The sequence below is a fragment of the Chiloscyllium punctatum genome, chromosome 49 (assembly GCF_047496795.1).
Source record: "Chiloscyllium punctatum isolate Juve2018m chromosome 49, sChiPun1.3, whole genome shotgun sequence".
Lineage (NCBI taxonomy): Eukaryota > Metazoa > Chordata > Chondrichthyes > Orectolobiformes > Hemiscylliidae > Chiloscyllium > Chiloscyllium punctatum.
The window spans coordinates 56,919,421-56,946,337 of record NC_092787.1 but is presented as its reverse complement, the minus strand read 5'-3'; the positions used below and the strand labels follow the sequence as shown (position 1 = coordinate 56,946,337).

The window sequence follows — 26,917 nt, the reverse complement described above, 5'->3', positions numbered from 1 at the left end:
TCCTAATTTTGATCTATTGCCCACTATTTAATTAAAACCATCTCTACTTTTCTAGTTATTTAGCTGTAGCCCCAGAATCATTCAGAATCATTCAGATATCAACTGTCCACTTTTGGAACACTGCATTCAATTCTGGTCTCCCTGATATAGGTGGGATGTTGCGAAATTTGAAAAGGTTCAGAAAAGACTTCCAAGGATGTTGCCAGGGTTAGAAGGTTTGAGCCATAGGGAGAGGAAGAATTGGTTGGGGCTATTTTCCTTGGAGCATCGGAAGTTGTGGGGTGACCTTATAGAAGTTTCTAAAACGATGAAGGGCATGGATAGAGTGAATAGTCAAGCTCTTCTCTCCAGGGTAGGGGAATCCAAAACTAGAGGGCTTAGGTTTAAGGTGAAAGGGCAAAGATTTAAAAAAGGACCTAAGGGGCAACCTTTTCACACAGAGGGGGTGTGTGTGTATGGAATGAGCTGCCAGAGGAAGTGGTGGAAGCTGGTACAATTACAATATGTAGAAGGCATCTGGATGCATACATGAATAGGGATGGTTTAGAGGGATATGGACCAACTGCTGGCAAATGGGACTAGACTAATTTAGGATATCTGGTCAGCATGGACGAGTTGGACTGAAGAGTTTGTTTCCATGCTGTACAGCTCTATGACTGAACGACTCTACAGCTTCCATTTTTTTCCTGCAATGATGCCAGTGTCTCACAAACTGGAGCCCACTTCTACTACTACAGTCTTTGATCCATTAATAATATTAAACCAAAGCAGAATATCCTCAAATGTGACAGAATCTTTCAGTTTTAATAACAAAATTAGCATCTCAAAGACTTGACCCTTGGTGTTATAATGTGACAGAAGGGACTTGAAATGAGATAAATTGATTCACAGCTGATGGATACCATGTTTTCAAAGTAGAGCAAAATCAGATTTCAATATTCCATTTATCTGAGTTGTGAGTGTAGAAGACTGAGCTTCACAGAATTTATCAATCAGTCATAATTTTTAAAAATAGTATTGTTCAACAACACTTAATGAAAATGGTGTTCACAGACAATGTTTTAAGGCCAATTGAATGATAGCCTGGTTGATGCTGAGTTATACTTCATTAAATGACTGTTATAACAGAACAAACAGAATTAATATAGAGGCCATTTTAATGGCCACTGCCTATACTGTCCTGTTTCACAGTTAGCACTTTGCAATGTGAACATGAGAACTGCATCAATTATTTGTGGAGATGATTATTATAATCACACTTACATCCTGTAGTGCCTTTAGCAAAAACAGACATCAACTAAAAATAGTAATCCAACAATCAAAAAAGAACTAATAATTTAGTTTTGTTTAGAGTGGAAAAAATGATTCATGCTTTAGACAAATATGCTCCTCCCATGACTCAGCTGACAAATATGTCGGCTCGTTTGGAAACGATCTATACAGTCAGACATTCAGCCAGTGCTTGGTATGCAGCAATCAATATATCTGGAAGTTGTTGCAGCGGTGTGTAGTCCCTGTGATTTTTCCCATCCCATCCATATTTTCAACTGTCCCAATAATGAGGCATGATGGTTTGATTTTTTTTCCTCCCAGTTTTAATCCCTGCACCTTGCACTGGAATGCCATACTTGGCTTTAGTGTCTTTTTTCAGCTATGATAAAGAAATCAATAAACCTGTGTCATGCTTTCATTCATTGTCCAAAGTATACATGAAAAAGGATAAAATTTGGAAATCATATCCCCCCTCTCCCATCACTCAACATTCAATCATCCAACCTCATTCACCGATGATACATTTAATACATTGGACCTGACATGTTAACTCTGATTTCTGTCTACAGATGCTGCCAGACCTGTTCAGCTTTTCCAGCAATTTCTGCTTTTGTGGTTATGTTAGTTTGCTTTGTAAAATTTTTATTGCTCATTCTTCTCCCTAACAACTGAGCAATTGTCTGAGGTGATTGTTAACATCCTTGTGTATCTATGTGATTAAAGCTTGTTGTTTCTACACATGTTCAAAAAGAAATTCTTTGAATAATAGCCTTTGACTGAACTTGTGAAATGTTCATAACTAATACTAAAACTCGTGTTGTTTACCACTCACTTTATTCAGTATTGAAAATGGTGAGTACCTATTAAGTTGAAGGCATGAAGGATTATGGAACCAGGTTAAGACACAGATCAGCCATAATCTAATTGAATGGTTGACTAGGCTCGAGGGCTTTAATGACCTATTCCTTTGCAATTTGTGTTTGACCTTTAAATAATTGTGGAAGACCACAAACCCACAATGCTGTAAAAACTTAAATGAGGCAGATTACAAGAGATCAATTTTGTTGATAAACTTAAGAGAGGGAAATAGAGCATTTGTAACAAAATCATTTCAATTTGTGTTAAAGGAGTTTTACACTAAGCAAAACATTTTTAATTTTATTATATTATATGTAGAAATAAATTAGCATGAAACTGATTTAATTAGTTGTTGAAAGTAAAGACCCCAATTGTAAGCAAGCTGCTGAGTGTAGGGAATAGTAGGAAGCGATACAGGGATGTCATTCATTAAATGGTTTAATGTAAAACTTTCACAAACATTAGTCTGCTGTAATGATTGTAACAAGGTCAGTGAGATGGACTTCACAGAATATGAGTTCCTTGATTGAGGCTATTAATTTGGTCCATCAGGAAGCCCTGGTTGACAGATAAGAACAAAGGTGTTAGACATCCTGTTCACTCTGAGAGCTGGCGCTGAGGGTTCTGGATCAGTGTCTAGGACAAATAAAGGGTGACTTGGTGATCGGATATCAGCCTCGGTGGAGTTATTTCATCCAACATTCATTGCCTTAGCTTTGCTGCAGCAGTAAGGAAACTAGCAATCTTCTCAACCACAGGAATTACTTTGCGTAGTATTCCAAGCCATTTTTTTCTCTGTATAAAATCATGTGCGCACACAATAGAGTAATAAAATAACAACACCGCACAAGAAGACCATTTGGTCTACTGTAACTATGCAGGACTCTGCAGCAGCAGTTCAACAAATCCTTCCCTAGCTGCCCTTTATCTGGAATCCTGCAATTTCTTCCTTTTCAGATGCTTTGCAAAATTCCCTTTTGAAAGCCATAGTTGAATCTGTCTCCATGAGCTGCTCAGACAGTGTGTTCTGGATCACAGACACAAGTTGCATTTCATTTTGTCTTGGGTTCTTTTGTCAGGTGGACTGTGATGGTTCAAGAAGGCAGCTGACCACCATCTTCACCTGGGCAATTAGTGATGGGTGATAAATATTGGCTTAGCCAGAGGCCCCATATCCCTTTTACTAAATATAAAGGAGAACTGGTCATGTGTCTGAAGCTGTTCATGGGTTACTCGGCCTTCCAATGGTACAAAACTTTCAAATTAGAGAAGAAATTTGGGAAAAACAAATCAAAAAGAGGAGAGAGCAAATGTAATTTTTTTTTCCATTGACCTTTCACTCTTGGAAATTCAGCACAATTATCAAAAAAAATGCAGACTGAGCCTTAGGTTAACATTTTTATTAAAGGTTGGAGTTATAAGAGCCTGAAAGTTACAATTATTGAATTAACTGGAGGACCCCATCCCAGTCTGTGACACGTAACAATGGAGGTGGCAAGGAGTGGGGCAGTCAAGCAGAGACAATATAGCCCTATGTTAGACACAATTCAAAATAACTCAAGCACAGGATAAATTCGACAGCTGTAGACCTAGATCAGGTTTCATTGTTTTAGATGCAATGAATGCAAATGCTTCACTTCAATTAAGGCAAAATAACGTAAAGAATAACTTGCATTTTGTTTTAATTAGCAATTTAAATCGGCACTTAAAAAAAAATTAAGCCTTGTTCAAAATCTAAAAACAAATGTGAATACATAATGCGTACATCTATTAAAGAATATGTAAGTGAATATTTACAAACCAGATTAAAAAAAATTATCAGACATGACTCTACCAAGACTTTAAGACATCTTGACATTTTGTAATGGCCTTTAAACCCCTATGAGGGGCAGGGGCAGGTCTGCATCCAGTTCACTTAACAGTATACATTAAATTTAAAGTTGGGCCCATGATTATGACATTTAAATGAGTCTGCTTTCCCCAGTATCTAACAGCCATTTGAAGTTGATGGCTTTTGGTCATTTATCCCATGATTCAGGAATCCAAAAGTTAAAGGAGAGATGGGAGCTGCACATCCGGCAGATTAAGTGCTTTTCCAGCATTGTTTGGGGGACAGGTGGAACAAAATTGTTTCCTCTGGCCCTTTGGCAAAATTTCTCCCTCAATCTTCAGAATCCTGCATGATCTTCAAATCCCACCACCCTCCTCACAATTCATGAAAATCAAGAAGACTTGTCAATAACCTTAAACTATTGAGCCCTCCTCAGTCCTTTTCAAAAATGCGGTAGGGTGGATGAAACGCAATTTAGAATTAGAATATTCTAGTAACGTCTAACAATTAGATTTTGCTCGCTGCTTCGTACAATTACAATACTGTAGTCCAGAATTCTATATAACAAAATATGCACATGCAGCTTAAGGGATGAAATTACAGGGCACAGGCAGCTACAGCTATTCATAGTGGGATGAGTGGCATGGAGAATACACAAGGAAACTGACTGAAGGAGACCAGAGTTGTCAGAAGGTTTTTGGATGAGAAGATTTACGGAGATATGGAGGGATGAAACCCTGTGTAGAGAGCAAGTAGGATATGCACACAAAGATAAAAGAAAATTTAAATCAAGGCATTGGTGGACCATGAGCTGATGTAAAACAGTGAGCTTAAGATCTCCAAAAGAACGTAATGTGCTAGCTGGCACACGAGCCTCACTTTTGCTGTGGGTAGAGGATGGTGGTTTGGGTTGGGCATACTTCACCTCTGTTCCTTCTTAACTGTCCAATTAATTGACAACTTGATAATGGAAGTCATGTGAGAGAAATAAAATCATCAGTTGTTTTTGCAGGTTGTATTTAGCATAAGGGAGTAAGGGGATACACACAAGTGTTGGGTAATTTCCACTATACGGTGAAGTGGAATTTAATTTCCACTTGTTAGTTTTTTATTCAAGCGTTACAAAAGCAGAATGCGGAACAGATGGTGATGTCATGGTGTACGCTTTTGGATTGTTAATGATGCAAATAAAAATGGTATCCCATACAAGCATCCACTTAATAATCTGTATTGTACATAAGAGAATGATAAATGGTACAGCTTTAAACCACTATAAAGCTTCCTAATGTTGTTAGTTTCAGAAGGTACAGTGCATTTAGTTTTCCATTGCTGGAGAATTAGGATGTAAGGAGCTACTTAAGCATGATAAGAATTTCATACCCCTCCATTTTCTATAACTAATTGTATCTAATCCCATTTTACCTGCCACAAATTTTGAACATCTTCTTCCTATCTCATTCCATTCTTTCCTCCTTCAAATATTTATTTTGAAATCCCTTACAGTCTCTTTTCTGATCTATCCATCGCATTAATGTAATTGATGAACATTCTTTGTGACTGCAATGAAATGCGTCATTCTTTGCCCTATTTGTGGTATGCAATAGAGATGATCATTTCATCCTCCTCTGATAGTGCTCTGCTGTGCTCAAGCACCAGGAGACCATTCACACTTGTACCAAAATTCATCTAGCAATGATTTTACTAGTCACCCATGCACCGTAAACTTAACAGCATTTAAAAGTTCCATTCCTGTTCACCGTCTTGTTCTCATTTCAGGTTATCAATGGAAAAATGAAGCCAGTTTCATCTGTCTCCTGGTATAGGGAATTGATGGTTTAGTGGTATTATCACTACACTGTTAATCCACAAAGTCAGGTAATCTGCTGTGGACCTGGCCTTGAACTCCACCAGGGTAGATGGTGGAGGTTGAATTCAATAAAAATCTGGAATTAAGAGTGTGATGAACCCATTACCCATTGTCAGACATACTAATCTCATTCACTGATGTCCTTTAGGGAGGAAAACTACCATTCTTACTTGGTCTGACCGACTTGCGAGTCCAAGCCTGCAGCAATGTAGTTCTTTTAACTAATATCTGGGCAATTAGGGATGATGCTCAAATAATTTTGCTCAATCTTCTTCAGTTCTACTATTACAAGGATAGAAAAAAGATGGTTAGTAACAGAGGTTGAGTGGATAGGAAGAAAGAAATATAAATATGATATGAAATGTAAAAGATTCTGGACAGAGTAGATTTTTTTTAACTTTCTCAGGCATTGGGAATGTATTACCAAAGTTGAAGACTGAAGATTAAACAATATGAATATTTAAGAATAGGTTAGAAAAAGGGGTGAAGGAAATGGGAATAGGAATAGAGATAAGAAGTTAGAACTGATATTTTAGATTAGATTAGATTACTTACAGTGTGGAAACAGGCCCTTCGGCCCAACAAGTCCACACTGACCATCCGAAGAAAAGCCCACCCAGACCCATTCCCCTGCATTTACCCCTTCACCTAACACTACGGGCAATTTACCATGGCCAATTCACCTGACCTGCACATCTTTGGACTGTGGGAGGAAACCGGAGCATCCGGAGGAAATCCACGCAGACACGGGGAGAATGTGCAAACTCCACACAGACAGTTGCACAGACTGGAATATTGATTTCAGTATGTATTCAGAATAAACACCAATACAGACAGGCTTTGTCATCATTTGTTCCCGCATTGTAATTTGTATATAATTCATAGACATTTTTGTTGGTACATTGGATTTCTGCTTTTACGATGGCCAAAAATGTGAGCCTTCTATACTGCCCAATGAATGGAGCTGTAAATAATGAGCTGTTGGCATTAGGAGCTTTGCTCCACTAGCACACTATCAGTGTAAGAGGCACTGATCATTGGGACATGTATACTTTGCATTGATGTAAAGTAGTTTCAGCTCTTTTTTGACACAAATGTTGGAAGAAAATCTTATCAAATTATGGCCATGTTACATTGTCAAATATTACTTAAAAGCATGATAAACAGAGATGCACGAACCTTTGAAACATATTGTAATTTTAACATGTAGATTTCTTTTTACAACACACACTGTTATTCAATCAAGTGGATGCAGTGCTTGTTGCCAGAACTCTCATTCTTTTCATTTAATCTTTCCTCATCCATTATTCCCTTCAGGCGTGGGGTCAATTGTCTAATCCTTCCCTATGTCTCATCAAGTTTCTTTCTTAAATAGTAACACTAAAACTGCACGTAGTTTTGAAAATGTAGAGCAGGGTTTTCTTGTAGGCTATTGTACCTTGCTGTGAGATTCAGTTGAAGTTCAGAGACCTGCACTTTGTCAGAAACCGGCACTTAATGTGATTTTCCCTCATTAAGGATGATACACGGACTCTTAAAGCTGTAGGGTGAACCAGAGGTTGCTAAGCTTGAAAGCTGCAGCAGAGTAAAGTGTAAATTACATGAGGCAGCGAAGTTTGAAAATGGAGTCCTGTTCTCTGCAACAAAGTTTAAATAACCAATGGTTTCTGCAGTTAGGGTGCCACTGCTCGTGGGAGATGGAGAGCTGAGGATTGCGGGGGTAAGAATCTCCTCTGGGACAAATGTGGTTACTCCTTCAGCCATACAAGCAGGGAGGGCTTTCCACTTGCTTGGAGTGCTGATTCCCTGGTTTGCCTCCAGTCAGTTACACCTGTCCCCTTTGTTAACAAACCTTAATAGGCTCTTAACTGCTTTAAGTGGCTATCTATCAGGTAGGCCTGATAGTTTTAAAATGAGTTCTGTTTTTTAAAATGAGTTATATGTTCATCCTTTATCTTGCATTTCAACTTTCTGTTTGTCTTTTAACATCAGAGGCATTGGACTAAAGATTTCAGTGACCTATCCATTAAAACCCCAAATTTGTTTTATTCTTTCATGGGAACTGGGAATCACTGGCATTCCTCTTCACCTCAAGCGTGTGGTTGTGAACCATGTTTTTGAACCACTGCAATCAATAAGATGCAGGTACATCTACAGTGCTGTTAGGCAGGGAATTCCAAGATATTGACCCAGTGACAGTGAAGGAATGGCAATATAGTTTAAGTCAGGATGCCTTGTGTGGCTTGGAGAGGAACTTTGATGTGATGGTGATCCCATGTATCTGCTGCTGTTACTGATCTAGATGATAAATTTCATATGTTCCAAAGAAGCTTGATGAGTTAATTGGACTCTAATACCTGAAGTGCAATTTCCTTTAGTATATGGCATCTATTTTATAGGTTCAAACCCTTTTCATTAAGCTGTAATGTTGGATATTGTGTAACGTCTTCCTGAAATCAAGGCGGATAACATTTACTGTCTTTTCCCTAGCTTGAGGTGTGTTAAGTTGTCAAGAAATAAAACAGATTTGGACTTTCCGTCTAATAATTGTCTTGGGTTAGCTCACTTCTCAAAATGCTCCCTTGCATTGTCATTTATAATACTTTCAAGCAGTTTCCCAATTTTGGAAGCAAGGTGTCAGGGTCTATAATTTAAAGATTCATGTCAAGTCTCTTTTCTGAAAATAGGAGAGGTATTAAACAGGAAGGCATTGTTAAAGTTATGAACTAACTTAGGCTACATGAGTAGTAGCAACAATTTGGTTTGGCCTGTTGCTAAGAGAACCATCTGCTCTCCAGCTGTTTAATCTTAGTGAGAGATATTGCAAACTGTAGGTGGATTAACATCAAGGTTATTATCGTTAGGATGGATTGACTTATTCCTGGCCTTTTATTAAGGCTTTGAGTCGGTTTGCATATGTTTTCATGAACAGACATTGAGCTATTCACCCTTATAATGCAACTGTGTTATTCTACAGAAAATAGGCTTCCAATGTGCTTGAAAAAATACTCATCTACTTTGCTTTTTAGCCAATAAAACAGTGGGTAATAAAGATAAAACTGAATAGTGTAATGATAAAGAATTACTGTTAAACATTAAAAACAGAAACTAAGGGAGAATAGCATAAAGGATGATAACCCAAAAATATCATTAGAGTTTACATTCTGCATGAAATTATGCTTTAGAAATTTAGAAAATTTAGAAATTTATGTTTAGTCTTACTGCAACATAAGGTTCCGCTACATATCTTTATGGTCTACAATATTAATGTTCAATTCAACATAACTGAATGTAAATTGAAAGCGTATAAAGCTGGATGACCCAGGGAGATTTGTGCTTCCGTGAGTCATTGCCAGTCATAATGGGTAAATGAGAGGAAGTACATTTTTCAAACGGCAGCAGACAATTTGTAATGAAAATCCCCTTGCTCCTTTGCTTGTTCTTCACAAGTATCTTTGTATCAGAAAGCAAATCTCTTTCTCTTCTGTCACAAGGCACTTTTTAAAAATGACTGATATTTTGTATCTTCATTTGCACTTTTTAAAAATGACTGATATTTTGTATCTTCTCGACACTATTCTTTACATTATTTTATCTGTTTTCAGGAGAGGAAATATGGACAGCCAGCAACGTAAAAATATGATAAACAAACACAATATAATGCTTTATAAGTTGACATCAGAATGAGACATAATTTGTTATAAAATGGAAGGAAAAATCAAAACATTCCGAAATCATAATTGATAAAGTCATTATTGGCAAAACTGTGCTAGCAACAAGCAAACTCCTTGAATTGAGATACTTACTTCTATTATGTACACAGTAAGAACAAGAAAATGTACAATGGACATTTATTTTATCGCATGTCTTTTAGGGAAGGGAATCTGCTCTCTTTCCCTGGTCTGGCCTATATGTGACTCCAGACTCACAGCAGTGCGATTAACTCTTAACTGCCTTCTGAAACGGGCGAGCAATACACTCAGTTCCTGGGAAATGAGGGATGAGGAACGAATGTTGGCCTTGCCTGTAACACCATGAAGAAAATGAATTTAAAAATCTGTGATCTAAGGTGTATGCTAGACTTTTGGCACTGTTGCAGATTATTGTGAGTACTGATCTGAGTCCAACAGTTCTGCAGCAGACAGGCCAGATGCAGCAGATGATTTGAGTTTTTGGTTAAGTTGCTGGCTGAGGGTTACCTCTCTGGAGGATTTCTCCCACCTCTGATGTGCAGTTGCTTTTGAAGGAAACCCTGCCCTTTTTTAGATTAGATTAGATTAGATTAGATTACTTACAGTGTGGAAACAGGCTCTTCGGCCCAACAAGTCCACACCGCCCCGCCGAAGCGCAACCCACCCATACCCCTACATTTACCCCTTACCAAACACTACGGGCAATTTAGCATGGCCAATTCACCTGACCTGCACATCTTTGGACTGTGGAGAGAAAACCGGAGCACCCGGAGGAAACCCACGCAGACACGGGGAGGACGTGCAAACTCCGCACAGTTAGTCGCCTGAGGTGGGAATTGAACCCGGGTCTCTGGCGCTGTGAGGCAGCAGTGCTAACCACTGTGCCACCTTGCCGCCCACTACCACTGTGCCGCCCACGGTGTTGCTGTGCCAAGTCATCCAAGATGAGCTTTTCCTGTGGACTCAGAGTCAACATCAAAACTCCAAAATGAAACTTGCAGAAATGTCTTTGCATTGTTAACTTAGACTGCACCCTAACCTCAACCTCTCCATACAAAGGAAGTTGATGAATAAGTATCAGGCATTCTGGCTACTGTTATGGACCAGGCCAGACTACTCAAAACATTATACTGGATAGTGGTGCTGGAAGAGCACAGCAGTTCAGGCAGCATCCAACGAGCAGCGAAATCGACGTTTCGGGCAAAAGCCCTTCATCAGGAATAAAGGCAGTGAGCCTGAAGCATGGAGAGATAAGCTAGAGGAGGGTGGGGGTGGGGAGAGAGTAGCATAGAGTACAATGGGTGAGTGAGGGAGGAGATGAAGGTGATAGGTCAAGGAGGAGTGGGTGGAGTGTATAGGTGGAAAAGAAGATAGGCAGGTCGGACAAGTCAAGGAGACAGTTACTGAACTGGAAGTTTGAAACTAGGATGAGGTGGGGGAAGGGGAAATGAGGAAGCTGTTGAAGTCCACATTGATGCTCTGGGGTTGAAGTGTTCCGAGGCGGAAGATGAGGCGTTCTTCCTCCAGGCGTCTGGTGGTGAAGGAGCGGCGGTGAAGGAGGCCCAGGACCTCCATGTCCTCGGCAGAGTGGGAGGGGGAGTTGAAATGTTGGGCCACGGGGCGGTTTGGTTGATTGGTGTGGGTGTCTCGGAGATGTTCCCTAAAGCGCTCTGCTCGGAGGCGCCCGGTCTCCCCAATGTAGAGGAGACCACATCGGGAGCAACGGATACAATAAATGATATTGGTGGATGTGCAGGTGAAACTTTGATAGATGTGGAAGACTCCTTTAGGGCCTTGGATAGAGGTGAGGGAGGAGGTGTGGGCACAGGTTTTACAGTTCCTGCGGTGGCAGGGGAAAGTGCCAGAATGGGAGGGTGGGTCGTAGGGTAGACCGGGCGCCTCCTAGCAGAGCGCTTTAGGGAACATCTCTGAGACACCCGCACCAATGTGATATTTCATTAATTAATTTGGGTATTCATTATTTTAAACATGGGTTTTATACCTGATACACTTCAAATTGCAATAATGTCTCCTGACTTAAACCACTTGGCCAATGAAAAGAGAAATGCCCATCAATCACCTCCCTGTTTAACTTGGATGTCCCATTTTGGCTGTGACAGATAGAAACAGGTTGAAGGCACAATCTACCCAGATTTTAGCTTCCACTGTTACTGTTTTCCTCACACAGGTCTACTTTTCTCTTTATGAAACTGCTGTCCCCTCTCTCTCTCTCTCTCTCCCTCTCTCTCTCTGTCTCTCCTGTTTATGAAGCTGCTGTTCTCTCTCTCTCTCTCTCTCTCTCTCCTGTTTATGAAACTGCTGTCCCAGTTTTCTGTCTTTCCCACTCTTTATGAAGATGCTGACCTCACTTTTTTTCATTCACAGGGACCTCCTCTTACTTACTTTTTTAGGTACTGGTGGCTCCTCCTCTCTCCATTTTCTTTGCTCCTTTATTTGGTGGTGACTGTGTCCGCGATCTCCAATTTCACTTGATTAGGTTCTGGTGACTGTCCCTGACTCCCGTTCTTTACTGCTCATTTATGTCTAACGTAGACAGGCGGGAGGCTGGAAGAACCCAGCAAGCCAAACAGCATCAGGAGGTAGAGAAGTTGACGTTTCAGGTGTAACCCTTCTTAGGACATTGACTATGTCTATGTCTAATGCAGTTCCTATGAAGCACTTTGTATCATTTACAATGCAAAAGGTGCTGCACAAATGAAAACTTATTGTTGTAGTTAATTTAAATTTGTTCTGGACCCGGTTAATTCATTGTAAGCATATGGATCCTAACACAAGTGAGCAAATTAGTTTATAGTACTATCAATAATGTGGTTCAGTTACCCCAACTGTATTTGAAAGGTAGAGAAATGCAAGATCTCCTTAAGAAAAAAGGCTTTTGTGTGTATTTAAATTATTTTAGTGAATTCAAAAAGCTTTTGCACAGTCATCTTACCAAGAGATGTATAAAAGGAGTATTTTATTGCATTCTGTTTGTGTTGATAATTATATTCTGAGACTCTAACATGTCTTGCCTTTCCAGCTTTGTCTCCAATGCTCCCTTGTTGTTTCCTTTTTTTTTCAGAAAAATTGAAAATACCAGAGCAAATAAAAAGCAGATTAATCTGATAAATGAAAGGCAGGTTAATATTTTGAATGCTACCTTTTTTTCACTTCGTCCAAAATATGGAGCTATTTTTGTTTCTGGGTATAGACTAACTTGAGATGCACCTCCAATATTTTCTATTTTATTTCAAATTCTTAGCATTTATGGTTTGCCTTTACCTTTGGTTCAAACTGCAATGTGGATGCTCTGTGGTTAGCACTGCTGCCTCAGTGCCAGGGACCCACATTTGATTCCAGTCTCGGGCGACTGCCAGTGTGGAGCTTGCACATTCTCCGCGTGTCTGCATGGGTTTCCTCCGGGTGCTCCGGTTTCCTACCGCGGTTCAAAAGATATTGGGTGAATTTGCCATGCTAAATTGCCCATAGTGTTCAGGGATATGTGGGTCAGGTGCATTAGTCAGGTGTAGATGTCGGGGAATGGGTTTGGGTGGGACTTTTCAGAGGGTCGGTGTGGACTTGTTGGGTCAAAAGGCCTGTTTCCACACTGTAGGCATTCTAAGATTCGAAGGATGTGTATCAGTTAATGTCAAGGTAAACACCAAAACATCATCAACTAATTTTTGTCCTCTTTGCAAATCCTGACTGACACACCTTGTTGCCCTGAAGTGCTGGAGATAGGCCTGATTCTTTACAGAAGCATTTGCTTCTGTTTTTTTGATCTTCATAATGGCTCAGTGGTTAGCATTGCTGCCACACAGCACCAGGGACCCGGGTTCAATTCCAGCCTTGGGCGACTGTCTGTGTGGTGTTTTTACATTCTCTCCGTGTCTGCGTGGGTTTCCTCCCACAATCCAAAGATGTGCAGGTCAGGTGAACGGACCATTCTAAATTGTCCATAGTGTTCAGGGATGTGTAGGTTAGGTGCATTAGTTAGGGGTATATATAGGGTGGAGGAATGGGTTTGTGAAGGTTCAGTGTGGACTTGTTGGGCCAAATGGCCTGTTTCCACACTCTAGGGATTCTATGGTAGGTTATGTCTGAAGCTGCTAAAATTTAGTCAGTGTGTTGAACTGGAGTTGGGTTAGGACAGCAATCTTTTGTTCCTGAATGACATTTATTAATCCTTGATCTTTTATAACAATTTGAAAGTTTTCATTACAATTTTGTTTTGTTGGAACAAACCCTAAAACACCAGATTTATTACATTCAGCTTCACAACTTGTCTAGTGAGATTTTGAACAGATGACTTCTGATTAGCAGTTTTGTACCATAACAACTGTTATACTGTACATATACATTAAAACAAATAAGAAAATAACATTCTTATTCTGGTGCTAGTTGAAGCTTGCTACCTTTGTCTCCTTGGACAATAATGTTATTGTGGGATCTGTTTAAGAACAAGCACACAGCAAGTTATTACCCTATTACTCATACTGTAAAATCAAATGTGTCAATTATTTGCTTGTTTTATAGTTTTATTTTAGTTAAAACCTTGTAAGTTACACCTCAATACTTTTAAAAGACATGAAAAATGCACATTAAAATACGTTAAGATGCGGTTGACATTGTGGAGTTCACACAAAGTTGGCAATGATCTGTTGCTCAGATCCAAACAAGTATCAGAATCAAAATTCACCTTGCCTACTTGAATTCTTGAACTGAGGAGAGAAAAATTAGGCTACAACAATTTGCATTTATATATTGTCTTTAACATAGTATAGTGTTTCCCAGGACTCAAGTCAGACAAAAAATTGATGCCAAGTCAAAGAAAGATTGGCAACAAAGGGGTTATTCAAACAGAGAGGTTAAGCCATGTATTAAAGAAGGAAAGGTGAAAGATTTTGGATATTTCAAAACTAGTTGACTGAAGATGTGATACCAAACTAATAATGTAGCTACATTTGGAGGGAAGCAATGTAAGTAGTTGAGGTAGAAAGGAGATGGGCAAGAAGGTCATAAGAGGTAGGATCAGAGAAAACTCCTATGAAGTATAAGCACAGGTATAGACTAGCTGGACTGAATGGTATTTGTTCTGTAATTTTGATTTAAATCTCTGTAAAAGTGTATGTGAGAATGTGGGAATGAGAAAGAAATTAGAATGAATTATAAATGAAAGAGAGAAAAAGGGAAAGGGAAAGAAAGTGATGGTGAATATGGCATGGGGAAGGACCGAATGGAAGAAAGGATAAAAAACGTTCAGTTTGATTTTAAGTTGGAAGTTGTAAGCAAATCCAGATCATATTTATGTATAATGAAAGTTAATGTTGCTTTACTGAACTGGTGTAATGAAAGTAAATGGTGAAGGAAGACATCAGGAATCGTTGCTCAAGGCTGGATTGAATGGACAGGTTTTGGCCAAATTTTAATAATGGAGACTTTATATTGTCTGTGAAGAGGTAGGAACGAAATGACCAGGAATCAATTATGTGTTTAAGTGTTTGAGTGAGCCACATTCATGGCTACATTGGAGAGTCAAGTTTTGTGTAAAATGACAGCAGCTTTCCCAGGCTTCTTAAGAGGCAGCACCACGAGTTAGAATTGAAGACAAAGTTCATTGTGAGTGCCATCACCAGATGGAGCAGCTATCGCACATGCACAGGAACCCAGTACAATGTATGTCACTATCCAGTGACAGACTGACAATAGTAGCTGCCTGTCACCAATATAATTATTAAACAGTGATTGTAATGAGGCTTTCTTTCCTCCTGAGCAGCTAATTTCTCCCTGTTCCATCTCTAAACTGAATTGGCTGAACGTACTGGGACAGAGCAAGAGAGGGACAGAGCAAGAGAGGGACGGAGCAAGAGAACAGGTTGAGTTGGCATGGGGGATTGGACATCACTTTTGAAAAGGAATTAACTTGAAGTAAATGTCAGGCAGTCTGCAGATGCTCTGGGGCTGATGTCACTGTGTACACAATGTGCACACACACGAGAATCCTGAAGCCTACCCAGCCAATATATGTCACCCAGCCTATCTGCACATGCAGCGAAGGCCATTGTAGTGCTCAGTGTAGTCATTTTCTTGAGATAGAGGTCACAGATTTTCAATCTAAATGTGATTACAGAAGTCTGACTTACAAATATTCATACTTATGAATATGATCTCGTGCAGGGTGTAAATTTAAAGATGCAAAATATAAGCATTTCCTGTATTTACGAACAGCTGCTTTACAAGGTGCTGCATTGCGTACAAATCAACTTGCAAATACACTCCAGAATGGAACCCATTCACAACTCTGGGAATGGCTTACTTTTCCAATATCTGGGAATTACAAATTAAGAACACATAATATTGAGAGAAATTCAGTGAGGGAGTCAGATTGAGGCAGTTCAGGATGCTGCCACCAATGTTGGGAATGAAGGTTTATGCAAGGAGTTGAGTAGAAGTTAAAATCAAGGATCAGGATTTTTAGTTCCATATGGAAGCAAGACTGGCTTTCTGCAGGGTAAATCCTGTCCAGGCCATTTAAGAGGGAAGGAAAATCTGGAGGAAATGGAATGAAGCAAGATCATGAACCGATTTGTAGATAAGGGTCAGGGCTCTGTAGTTTGGAGAGGGAACCAATAATACTAGGCTAATATAAGAGATTGGGGAATGATAGGTGAGTGGGATTTAGAATGGAGCAGCATATGTGTGCAAGTCATATCAAATATTACACTAAATTAAAGAAAATACTGCAAATGCTTGAGATTTGAATAAAGGAAAAACAAAGAATGGTGGCGAAACTCAGTAACTCTGGTAGCATTTAGGGAAAGAGAAACACAGCTACCATTTTGAATCCAATACAAAAGGAATTGAAAGTCTTAGTGATGACCATGAATCCAATGTCAATTGTTGGAAAAACCCATCTAGTTCACTAATGTCCTTTAGGGAAGGAAATCTGCCATCCTTATCTGGTCTGGCCTACATGTAACTTGAGACCCATAGCAATGTAGTTGACTCTTAACTGCCCTCTGGGCAATTAGGGATGGGCAATAAATGCTGCCTAGCCAGTGATGCCTTCATCCTGTGAATGGATAAAAGAGAAAAACTCTGCTTGAATTATGTGGGGAGGAGGGTCAAAAGTGATCATTTTCATATAGTTGAAAAACTTATAAATGCTGACCTCTATTTTGATTACATCTTGCACCCCTCCCCGGGCATTTTTTCCAGCTTTTGAACTTTAAAAGATTAGCTACTCTTAGCAAGTTACAGAGTATGAGATTCTAATCTGTTCCATTTGCTGAGCATATTTACTCACTCAGTTAAGTTTAACTTTGTTCACACCAGCAGCCTGGGTTATAGCTCCAATCTATCAGAGTTCGCAATTTGCAATGCATGGAACAGTTAGTTATTTTATCACAGTAACTTGCCTGGTTTCAAGAGTCACTATTGTGTGGTAGTTGTTCTTATCTCAAAGGTCAACAGCAGGATGAAAGCTTTTGCTTTCTGCTGGTTCTCTTTTGCGGAGGTGCTTCTTGTGGTTTGCCTGATTCCTTCCTGTTAGAAGCAGACTGTAGGTCGAATAGTTTACAAATGCTTTGTTTGAAACAGCAGCGATGGCAAAGTTTGCAGGTTCCGAAGAGCACAATGAAGGACCTCCTTGTCAGATGCCTGAAGGTATTCCCTGGCTGTTATATTCTTCACTTCAGGTTGAGCTTAGTTAGCATCTGCTGAGATTGCTTGCTTGGCTTGATAATCATCTGCTGTATGTTAAATCAGACCAGGGAAACATTCAGTTACAGAATTGGCAGTTTCTGAGCTTCTACAGAAATAGATTTGTATTTTTGTTCCTGATTTCCTGCATCCTTGGTTCTTTGTTTCTGTTTGTTTAGGTTGAGCTTCTGTCTGCCGGGTTTGAAAATTATTCTAACTGATGGTCGTGTTGTACTTGAAGTAAGACATTATCTTTCTTGCCCTGTCATTAACCTATTGTGTTTTCAGAATTTTAATTTTCTCATTTGTCTCCTGCTTTCAAGCCCCTTTTTTATTATTTGCACGTTCATTACAATTATCTGGAATGGGGCAAGGTGCTTATTGTTCAGGTTCAGTTTGTTTTTAGAAACGTTGATGTTTACATGATTCAGGCACATAGCTTGAGCCTGCACGGATAATACAAGATGACAAAGTCTGCCTATTGTTGGAAATGCCCCGTTGCAGAGGGTGAGAAAGTAGATTAAGATGTATTAGCATCTTTTCTCGAAAAGGAACAAAAACTGCTGAGTTCTGAACAGGAGAAATTTCATTAGCAAAGTTAGGAAAATCCCCATTGGAATTACAAGATTATTGCTACCTTGATAAACTGACGTGTGACGTTTCAGACGTGTTTATGAATGTCTGCTTACGCAATTGCAATGCCAATTAGGCTGCTGTTAAAATCTTGAAGTGATTAAGAGCTGCATTGCAATAGCTTGTATGAAATAACACTGCTGTGGACTACACCTTGTGGTTTGATACTGGTATCTACTTTTCACTAATGGAAGTTGGAAACACCTAACATGCTGTCAAACTCTCCATTCATAAGCTGAAGAGAATGTGTCGCAACTGCCCAGCTAATCATTGTTCAAATAAGGGTCTGATTTATATGTTAATGAAAAGCTTATGTTCTGTTGACTGTTTCTCAATGTTAAATACACAAAATAAATTCTATTGAACTATAAAACTGTGTTGAGATGGCTGCAAGATACAGATGATCTTAGAACTCAGATCAATTTTGCTTCACCTACACTACCCAAATGATATTAATGTGCTACAATCCCTGAAACCATTGATAACTTTTAGAAAAAGCTTTGCATTCTTGCTGGCCGACTAAAAAAGATCATGCAAGAGTTATCATTTTTGACTTTAACTGTAACAAACTAAAGCAGACATCCACTCACCATGCCTGGGCAGGTAACCAACAGATTGCATTACAGGAAAGATGTCTCTCTTAACTTCCTGAAATGACCAAAAAGCCCGCACCACATTTATACATTAGACCAAAATATGTTTACACAATATTATACTGCACTCTTTGCAGAACTGCAGTCTTAATTGTACCCCGTTCCAAAATTTCTCCTAACTTTCACCAGGATCACATCTCCCTGCCTTATAACATCCGGTGGTCATAGCAAATGGAAGTTAAAACACCTCCACAGTGCTGAAATTGCACTGGTGATCTGTACCCATGGAAACTACACAGGCTATGCAAACCTTCTCAGTCTTTGATAGTTTTATGGCTGTCTTCCCCGGTTCCATCTTCCCTTGATGCTTCTGAAAGTGAGCCTAAGCTCAATGATAATTTGAACCGCAACTGTGACTCTTTCTCATTACCATTTGTGAGGTCTTTCTGTGTGCCTTGGCAGACAAAGAGTCAATAACGATCACATTCCTGCCAATATTGGCTGCTGCTCAACCACTTTACACTCCAAGAAGCGTTAATTAGCCAGAAACAAGAAGTCTACATATCATCAGTGAGCAAGTCTGGCTCAGAGAGTTGGGACAAATCTGGTTGGTCAGCAACTCAGCAGTCATGGTAACCCTGTGGCCAGGACTGGGACTGCAATGTTCTATAGTCCAGAGTCCAGAAGCAGGTATGTACAAATGGTCTCAAGGTGGAGAGAGGTGAGGTGAGGTGAGTCCGAGTTGAAGTTGGGGGCAAGGGGGTAGTGAAGGTGTGATGAAGAAGTTGGGCTGAGGGAGCACTGGTGAGAGCCAGAGCTTACAGTGGGGAAGTGTGACATGTGGAAAGGAGACCAGTGGATGAAGTTCTGCTACTTTGAAGGCTTCCCTCTGCCCCTGAACTGCTCCTGCCAGCCTGAAAATGGAGGCAAGGGTCAGAAATTGGCCGTTAAGTGGGCATTATTTGCCCACTTAGGGCCTCAGTTGGATAAGGTGGGTTGGCAGGCCTGGGCTTTGCTCATCCCATTGTAAAATTACAGAGAGGTCAAGTTGTGAGTAGGAAATCTATCAAGGGAATTTTACAGGCCCCTCCTCCCTATAATCGAACAGAACACTAAATTCAGCCCTACAAGACTGTGGAATTATCTTTTTAGGCAGTAACTATCTTGACCATCAAGACTAGATTGGGTCAAAGAAAGATAAATTACAATGCAGACATCTTATTGGAACAGATTGGAAATGTTTAGTGGCATGGGGGATAACATTGATAAGGACTGAGTTGTATTGCAACTTTTGTAGATGGAATAAAAGTTGGTTCACCAAACCTGTTGTGCTGTTGGGGAGTTGTTCACAATGGAAGCACAAAAGCCTTTCTGGAGGGTTATCTCTGATCTGGGAAGTACAATTGCCTGTTTAAATTGTTTAATCAATCAACTTACCCTTTTTAAAAAGCCATTCTGGAATATTTCAAGCTTAGGAACTGCATTAATTAATGGCAATTGTTTTGGATATTGATCTTGACCATCTTGTCACACACGTCCATATCGATATAATATCTTTTATAAAAGTAAACAAAATTACCAAACTAAGAAAAAAAATTGCATTCCAAAAAATCATTCACTCCTTGCTTAACTGCTTTTTTGAGAATTCAGCTCAATAAAATTTGTATAATCTATCCCAATGGGTCACTACCAAAGGAAACCACAAATCTTAGATCAAGTTTTAGTGATGATTTTATGGTAGGGACCCTCAAACCTGGAATGAGCATGTTTTACTTGGCATTCTACAAAGGAGAATGAATACACTTTCACCCAAATACAGTGCTGGGCTGAGTATCAGGCAATTTTGTGGGTTAAATGTATCCAGCTCCATGGACTGCAAAAATATAGGAAGCTGCATTTGAACAGCTCCCCCAATACCTTCCGAATGCTGGGCAAGTTTCCCAAGGCTGGTGTGCACAATACATCAGCTCTGTTCCACGGAAGTGGATAGCTAGTTATTGTTATTGAGGTAGGCAAAAGTGAGGACTGCAGATGCTAGAGATTGGAGTCTAAATTTGATTGGTGCTGGAAAAGCACAGCAGGTCAGGCAGCATCCGAGGAGCGGGAAAATCAACGTTTCAGGCAAAAATCCTTCATCAGGAATGACGACCCAATTCCTGGTTAATTTCTGTGGTCTCAACACCATTTCACTATCAGTGGAATGCTCCCCTCCCCCTCCAACTGGAGGTTGTGCTTTGAGTCGACACCTCTCCTGGCTTAAAGCTAGAGGGACAGCAGGCTAAGAGGCTTCATATTGTGAGAAGGGGATTGTATTTATGAGACGCCATAATCACGGCAAAGACTGATCAAGCGAAATGAATTCACCTTCAGGCCAAATCATTGACCAGTTTAGATGCCAATTATTTGATACTTGTGTGTGAAAGCCAGTGGGAGTGTCTCCACCATTGAAGTGTGCTCGACCTGCTTCAGCAATGCCTGCCTCTCCCAGTGTAGCTGCCAGCTCTGAGGACTGCAGCGTAGTATGGTGGCTCAGTGGTAAGCACAGCCATCTCATAGCGCCAGGGACCCAGGTTTGATTTTAGCCATGGATGGAGTTTGTATGTTCTCCCTGTGTTTGCATGAATTTCCTCCAAATGCTCTGGTTTCCTCCCACAGTCCAAAGCTGTGCAGGTTAGGTGGACTAGTAATGTCAAATTGCCCATTGTATTCAAAGATGTGCAGTTTGGCAGATTAGCCATGGGAAATGCCGGGATATGATAGGGGAGTGACTATGGATAGGATGCTCTTCATGGGATCAGTGTGGACTTGATGAGCCAAATGGCCTGCTTCCACACTGTAGAGATTCTGTGATTCTATGACCGCCATCCCAGATGTCCTTAATATGAAGAAGACGTTGGTGTACATGAATTTGAGGGCTAAGGACTATCACTTCAGACCAATGTCAGGGTTGTGAAACCCACAGGTTCATTCTGACATCAATCTCATTCTCAATATCTTGTTTTAACCTTGGTTTTGTCCAGTGATTCAAAATGGCAAATGACGAGTCTTTGATATGTTCACATGAAAATATACTTGACATTGGACATCACTAATGTGAGTGAGATTGAGCTGTGACCTAAAAAGGATTAATAAGTGGACAACGTCACCAAGTGGAGAAAAGGAAATTGTGTGGAGTTTGTTTTTGGTCTAGAACCTTGTAAATCAACTGTAGGTCACTGGTAGTAGTTTTGCCTTTCTGACAAATCATTGTGGGCTCAAGACCCATTCCAGAGAGCTGAGCATGTAATCTAGACTAATAATTGAGGTGCACTATTTCAAGTTACCCTTGTTTATGAAGCTTTTTGAAATATTTATGAGAGTTATGATTAGATTAGATTACGTACAGTGTGGAAACAGGCCCTTCGGCCCAACAAGTCCACACCGCCCCGCCGAAGCGCAACCCACCCATACCCCTACATCTACCCCTTACCTAACACTACGGGCAATTTAGCATGGCCAATTCACCTGCCCTGCACATCTTTGGACTGTGGGAGGAAACCGGAGCACCCGGAGGAAACCCACGCAGACACAGGGAGAACGTGCAAACTCCACACAGTCAGTCGCCCGAGGCTTAAGTAATACATTAAACACATGCTGTCTGCCATCTCAGGTAGATCTAAACCATCCTAAGGAACTAATTGAATAAGAGAAAGAGTTCTCTCAATCTCCTAGGCAGGATTTATCCCTCAACCAATACCAGTTCATTTATTTCAGTCTTGTTTATGGGAACTTGCTAGTTGCAAATTGGCATTTTCTACAATAGTGACTAAGCTACAAAAATACTTCAATGGTCATAAAAGTGGTTTTGAGTCTTATAAAGTTCGCGAACGGTGCCATCTAAGCTTCCCATCTTTCTTTTTTTTATATATTTCACTGCTATGCTTTGTTCATTAAATGCTATAGTGTCTCTCTAATTTTTCCTGTTCTAGGCACCGCCAAGATGTGTGAAACAGGAAACTTATCAAATGACCCTACAAGCTCATTATCGTACTATGGTGAATCATCTGATTCATACTACCGTGTTGACCGCTGGCAAAAACTCCGAACAGCTGTCCGGAAGCTAGAGTTCTGGGAAAACTTCAGTGCTGAACTGGCAGGATGTGGGTTCTTTTCTAACGTCTACAAAGTAAGAGAACCATTACTTACTACCTTAACGGCGCAAATCATAGGTACACCACTTATGCCAAGAATGAGATATCTTCTTGATTTTGTGCAAGTGAATACTTTGAAGGTTTAACTAAGATTTGGTTGAAAATCCTTTCATATGGATCTTGTAAGGGACAACTCATCTATTAGTAAATCACTTATTACTTAGTTTTGTTCTGAAGAAGAGTTATATTCAATGCAAAGCCTTAACTCTGTTTCTCTCACGACTTATGCTACTGGAGCTACTCAGTATTTCAAGCATTTTCTAATTGTATTTTATTATTAATGATTAGTTCTGTTTGAAAATATGAAATAGATCTTCACGGTATTGACAGTCTTGCAGGTGAACAAATTAGCTACTTGTTTTGAGACAATGTCTGCTCATGTTCAGAAATGCACAAATTATCCTTTGATGACTGAATAGCTAAAGATCAGAATACTCAGCTTGATATTTATCACTAAAAATAATCTCCTAAGTATCTTGTCGAACAAAGAGGCAGAACAGTTAAAGAATAATCATGCCACACATGAACTGTGTATGTCTGATTCACACAGTCAGTATTTACTCATGGCATTTTCCAATGGTGATGTCCTATGTAACTAAAAATACCAATACACTAGATACATAGAAAGAAGTGCAGCCTGTTTGTGTACTCTTGCTCATATGAATAATTGAGGGCAAGAAATTTCCAACATAATCTGGTGACATTCTATCACAATCTTAACATGAGACTGATGATTTAATGTCCTCCTATGCATCACAATGTTTTTGATGTTGTATCAAGAAGAATGTCAAGTAGAAATATTGCCCAGGAAAAATTAATGTCCAGAATCACTTGTGATGAGTTATGATGGAAGTTCATCTGAAAGGCATGGTAAGAAGATATATTGAGCAGTTACAAGATGCAGTAGATGCAATTTGTATTGTCATTTGTCAGGTTCTTGGGTGGCACGGTGGCAGAGTCTTATAGCATCAGGGACCCAGGTTCGATTCCACCCTTGGGTCACTGTCTGTGTGGATTTTATAATTCTCCCCGTGTCTGCATGGGTTTCCTCCAAGTGCTCTGGTTTCTTCCCACAGTCCAAAGATGTGCACATTGGGTGAATTGGCCATGCTAAAATGCCCGCATGTCTAGGGATGTGCAGGCCAGGTGGGTTAACCATGGGAAATACAGGGCTATGGGGATAGGATAGGGAATGGGGTTTGAGTGGGGTGGTGTTTGGAGGGTCAATGCAGGCTCAATGGACCAAACAGCCACTTTCCGTACTGTACAGATTCTTTGATTCTGAGCTTTTGCAATGTCCAATGTGCTGCTTCATTTTTCTTCCCCACGGCAATATTCTTTGCACCAATGTGATCCCAAGTTACTTTATGTTATTTGGATAATGTAAAATGACTCACAATGTTGTTGCACAGGTCATGTTGCTCCAGAGATATTCTGTGTCACCCACTGACATTCTGGCATCTGCATTTACAAGAAAAGCTGTAAGTCACTTGCCGAGGCTTGTGTAATTGCAGGCTCCGATCTTACCTGAGAGAGCTATTCCCACAGCTATCTCCAGAAGAGGGATCCCAAACAGCTACCTCCCCAAGAGCGATTCCCCAGCAGCTAATCCCCAAACAGTGTTCCAAACAATGATCCCCAGAAGAATTCCAACAGCTAATTCTCACAGCTATTTCTGAGAGCTATCTGCACAGCTATCTCCAGGAGGGATCCCTACAGCAATTCCAAGACCTACCAACACAAGCCTGTTCAATACCAGGGGAACCACAGCAACTGACCACAACCAGTAGACCTAAGAACTGACAACCTCCAAAAATCGCAGACCCGACCAAGGCTTCAGACAGATCCTGAAGTGAAAACTGACCCACCAAACCACCACAAAGTAAGGAAACTCAAGTACTAACCCAATAAATGCAATACACATCCTACTGCATCACTGGACTCAACCCAGACTCAAGGCTTACACCGTCTGAAGTCTTCATTGAAGCACCAGATACGGCAAACAGGAACAGTCAGCTGTACTTCAAAACAACGTTTATCCTCAGTGGTGAGCTTAAACCCCCGAGACCCCAAATGTTCTTATATGGAAAAGTTGGAACCTGTCAAAAAGTTGGCAGTAAAAAGATGTGTGTGTGTGTGCACGTACATGCTATTTGGAGACTCATCCCGCAAAAGGCAGCAGCAGTCTTGTTGGTGTCTAGTCTGGTTGGCCCGGAGAGGAGGTGAGGATGGGTGGGGCTGGGGATGGAGGCTGGTGTTGGACGCGGTTGGGGGACGGGGGTGGGGGGGGGGGGGGGGGTGTGGTGTTGGACAGGTTGGGGAGTGGGCGGGGGGGGGGCAGTGTTGGACGGCCTTGGGGGTCGGCAAGGGATGGGGTCTCTCGTGCGGTGTGCTACTGCCCAGTCTCCTGAACAGGGAGTAGACTTCACAGAAAACTCTGAGCCCCAGAGGAAAGATAATCAATTAACTGAATGAAATAGTGCCCGCCCATCTCGTTCGGATAATTGAGGTTCCTCTGTATTTAATTACTGTCCTCTGTATAGTTTGTGTCAATTTCACTGTTTATTATATTTACCTTTATTTCTTCTATTATAAATTTTCTTTTTAATAAATGTAGAGATTCTTTGGCCCTGAAACACCTGTCTACTGCCTTCTTCATTTGATATTCCTAAGTAAGTCCAGTATCAGAACCAGGAATCTGGGGGTGATTCGTACCACCTAAAATCAACAAATTACTGACTGCAAACAAGAACTCTACAAGTCACATGTAGCCAGACCAGGTAAGGTCAGCAGTTACCTTCCCTAAAGGACATTAGTGAATCAGATGAGTTTTTCCGAAAATTGACAATGGATTTGTGGTCATCATAACTCCGAATCTTGATGTTAGCAAGCCGTGATGTCAGTTATCACCCACATGAGCTGCCACTCTGTCATGGGTTAGGTTACCCTGCAATGGGTTTCTTTCTTTTCATTTCTGCTTGTTGTCTCTTCTTTTAAAAGAATGAGGGGGGTCTCACAAAAACATATCAAATTATGAAGGGATAAGCTATGATAGAATCAAGGAGGATTTTTCCTTTGGCAGATGAAACTAGAACAAGAGAGCATAGCCTCAAAATTAGGGGGAGCAGATTTAGGACTGAATTGAGGCGAAACTTTTTCACCCAAAGGTTTGTAACTCTGTGGAATTCCCTGGCCAGTGAATTTGTTGAGGCTTTCTCATTGAATGTTTTTAAAGCTAAGATTTTTGGAACAGTAAAGGAATTAAGGGTTATGGTGAGAGGGTGCACAAGTGGAGCTGAGGCCACAAAACAATCAGCCCTGATCTTATTGAATGGTGAAGCTGGCTCAAAGGGCCAGATGGCCGACTCCTGCTCCTGGTTCTTATCTCTTACTCTCATGTAACATCGGTCTTTATAAAGTTTACTCATGCATTCAGTGCCACTGAGCTTTTCTAACAATTTCATCACCCAGTTGTTGATGTTTCCCTTTAATTAATCCTCTTATATAGTTTTTTTTTGACTGTAGATGCTTCATCTTTGTATTTTAGATTAGCAACATACTTACTTTCACGGCCTAATTTTTAGGTAATGTGCTCAGAATAACAAACAGAAGACTTTTTTTTTAAAGTGCTGAACTTATCCTGTGCCTCCACTGGAACTTATTTCAATATCCAAAAAACAGTAAAAACCTCAAAGTTTAGAATCAGGCAAATATATTGAACAAATTATGAAAAATTGAATATTTACATGTATAATAACTGAATTAACATTTTGAACAAAAATATTAAATTAACTAGATGCTAATCTTTTATTTTATATATATAAAATATTCTTGTAACTGAAGAGTAACTGCGCTTAACCTAACTCACAGCACAGTAGAAAGCTATTCATCCTGCCAACCCACTGCAAGAGCCACTCAACTAGTCTCACTTGCCTGCTTTTTCTCCATAGCCCCATGAATCTTTTTTAATTCAGGTAATTATCTAGTGACCTTTAGAAAATTACATTTGAATTTCTTCCACTGCATTTTCAAGCACTGCGTTCAAGATTCTAACCTCTCACTGCATAAAATTGTTTATTCCTATGTCGCCTCTGGATCTTTTGCAAGTCACTTTATATCAGTGTGTACTATTTCTGAACCCTTCAGTTTCCTGTATTACTCTGTCTGGACTCCCCATGATTTGAAGTACCACTAAGTTATCTCTTGATGGAAATATTCTCAGCTAAGCCAACCTATCCAAGTCTCAAGTCTCTTATCCCTCTTTTTTACACAAGGTATCT

At 40.2% G+C, this 26,917-nt stretch overlaps 1 protein-coding gene across 6 annotated transcripts in view; it reads left to right on the top strand.

Moving 5' to 3' along the window:
* Window positions 1–26,917, top strand: part of LOC140469206 (dual specificity testis-specific protein kinase 2-like) — a 93,711-nt gene that overhangs the window by 15,629 nt on the left and 51,165 nt on the right. For 4 of the 6 annotated variants that reach the window (XM_072565518.1, XM_072565517.1, XM_072565520.1 and 1 more), the window contains exon 2: window positions 22,416–22,612. In XM_072565518.1, the coding sequence (XP_072421619.1) occupies window positions 22,427–22,612 (186 nt within the window). In that variant the 5' untranslated portion in view covers window positions 22,416–22,426. Of the gene's footprint in view, window positions 1–17,163; window positions 17,186–17,442; window positions 17,462–22,415; window positions 22,613–26,917 lie in introns of those variants that run through there. The other 2 variants (XM_072565516.1, XM_072565519.1) reach the window with 2 other exon arrangements.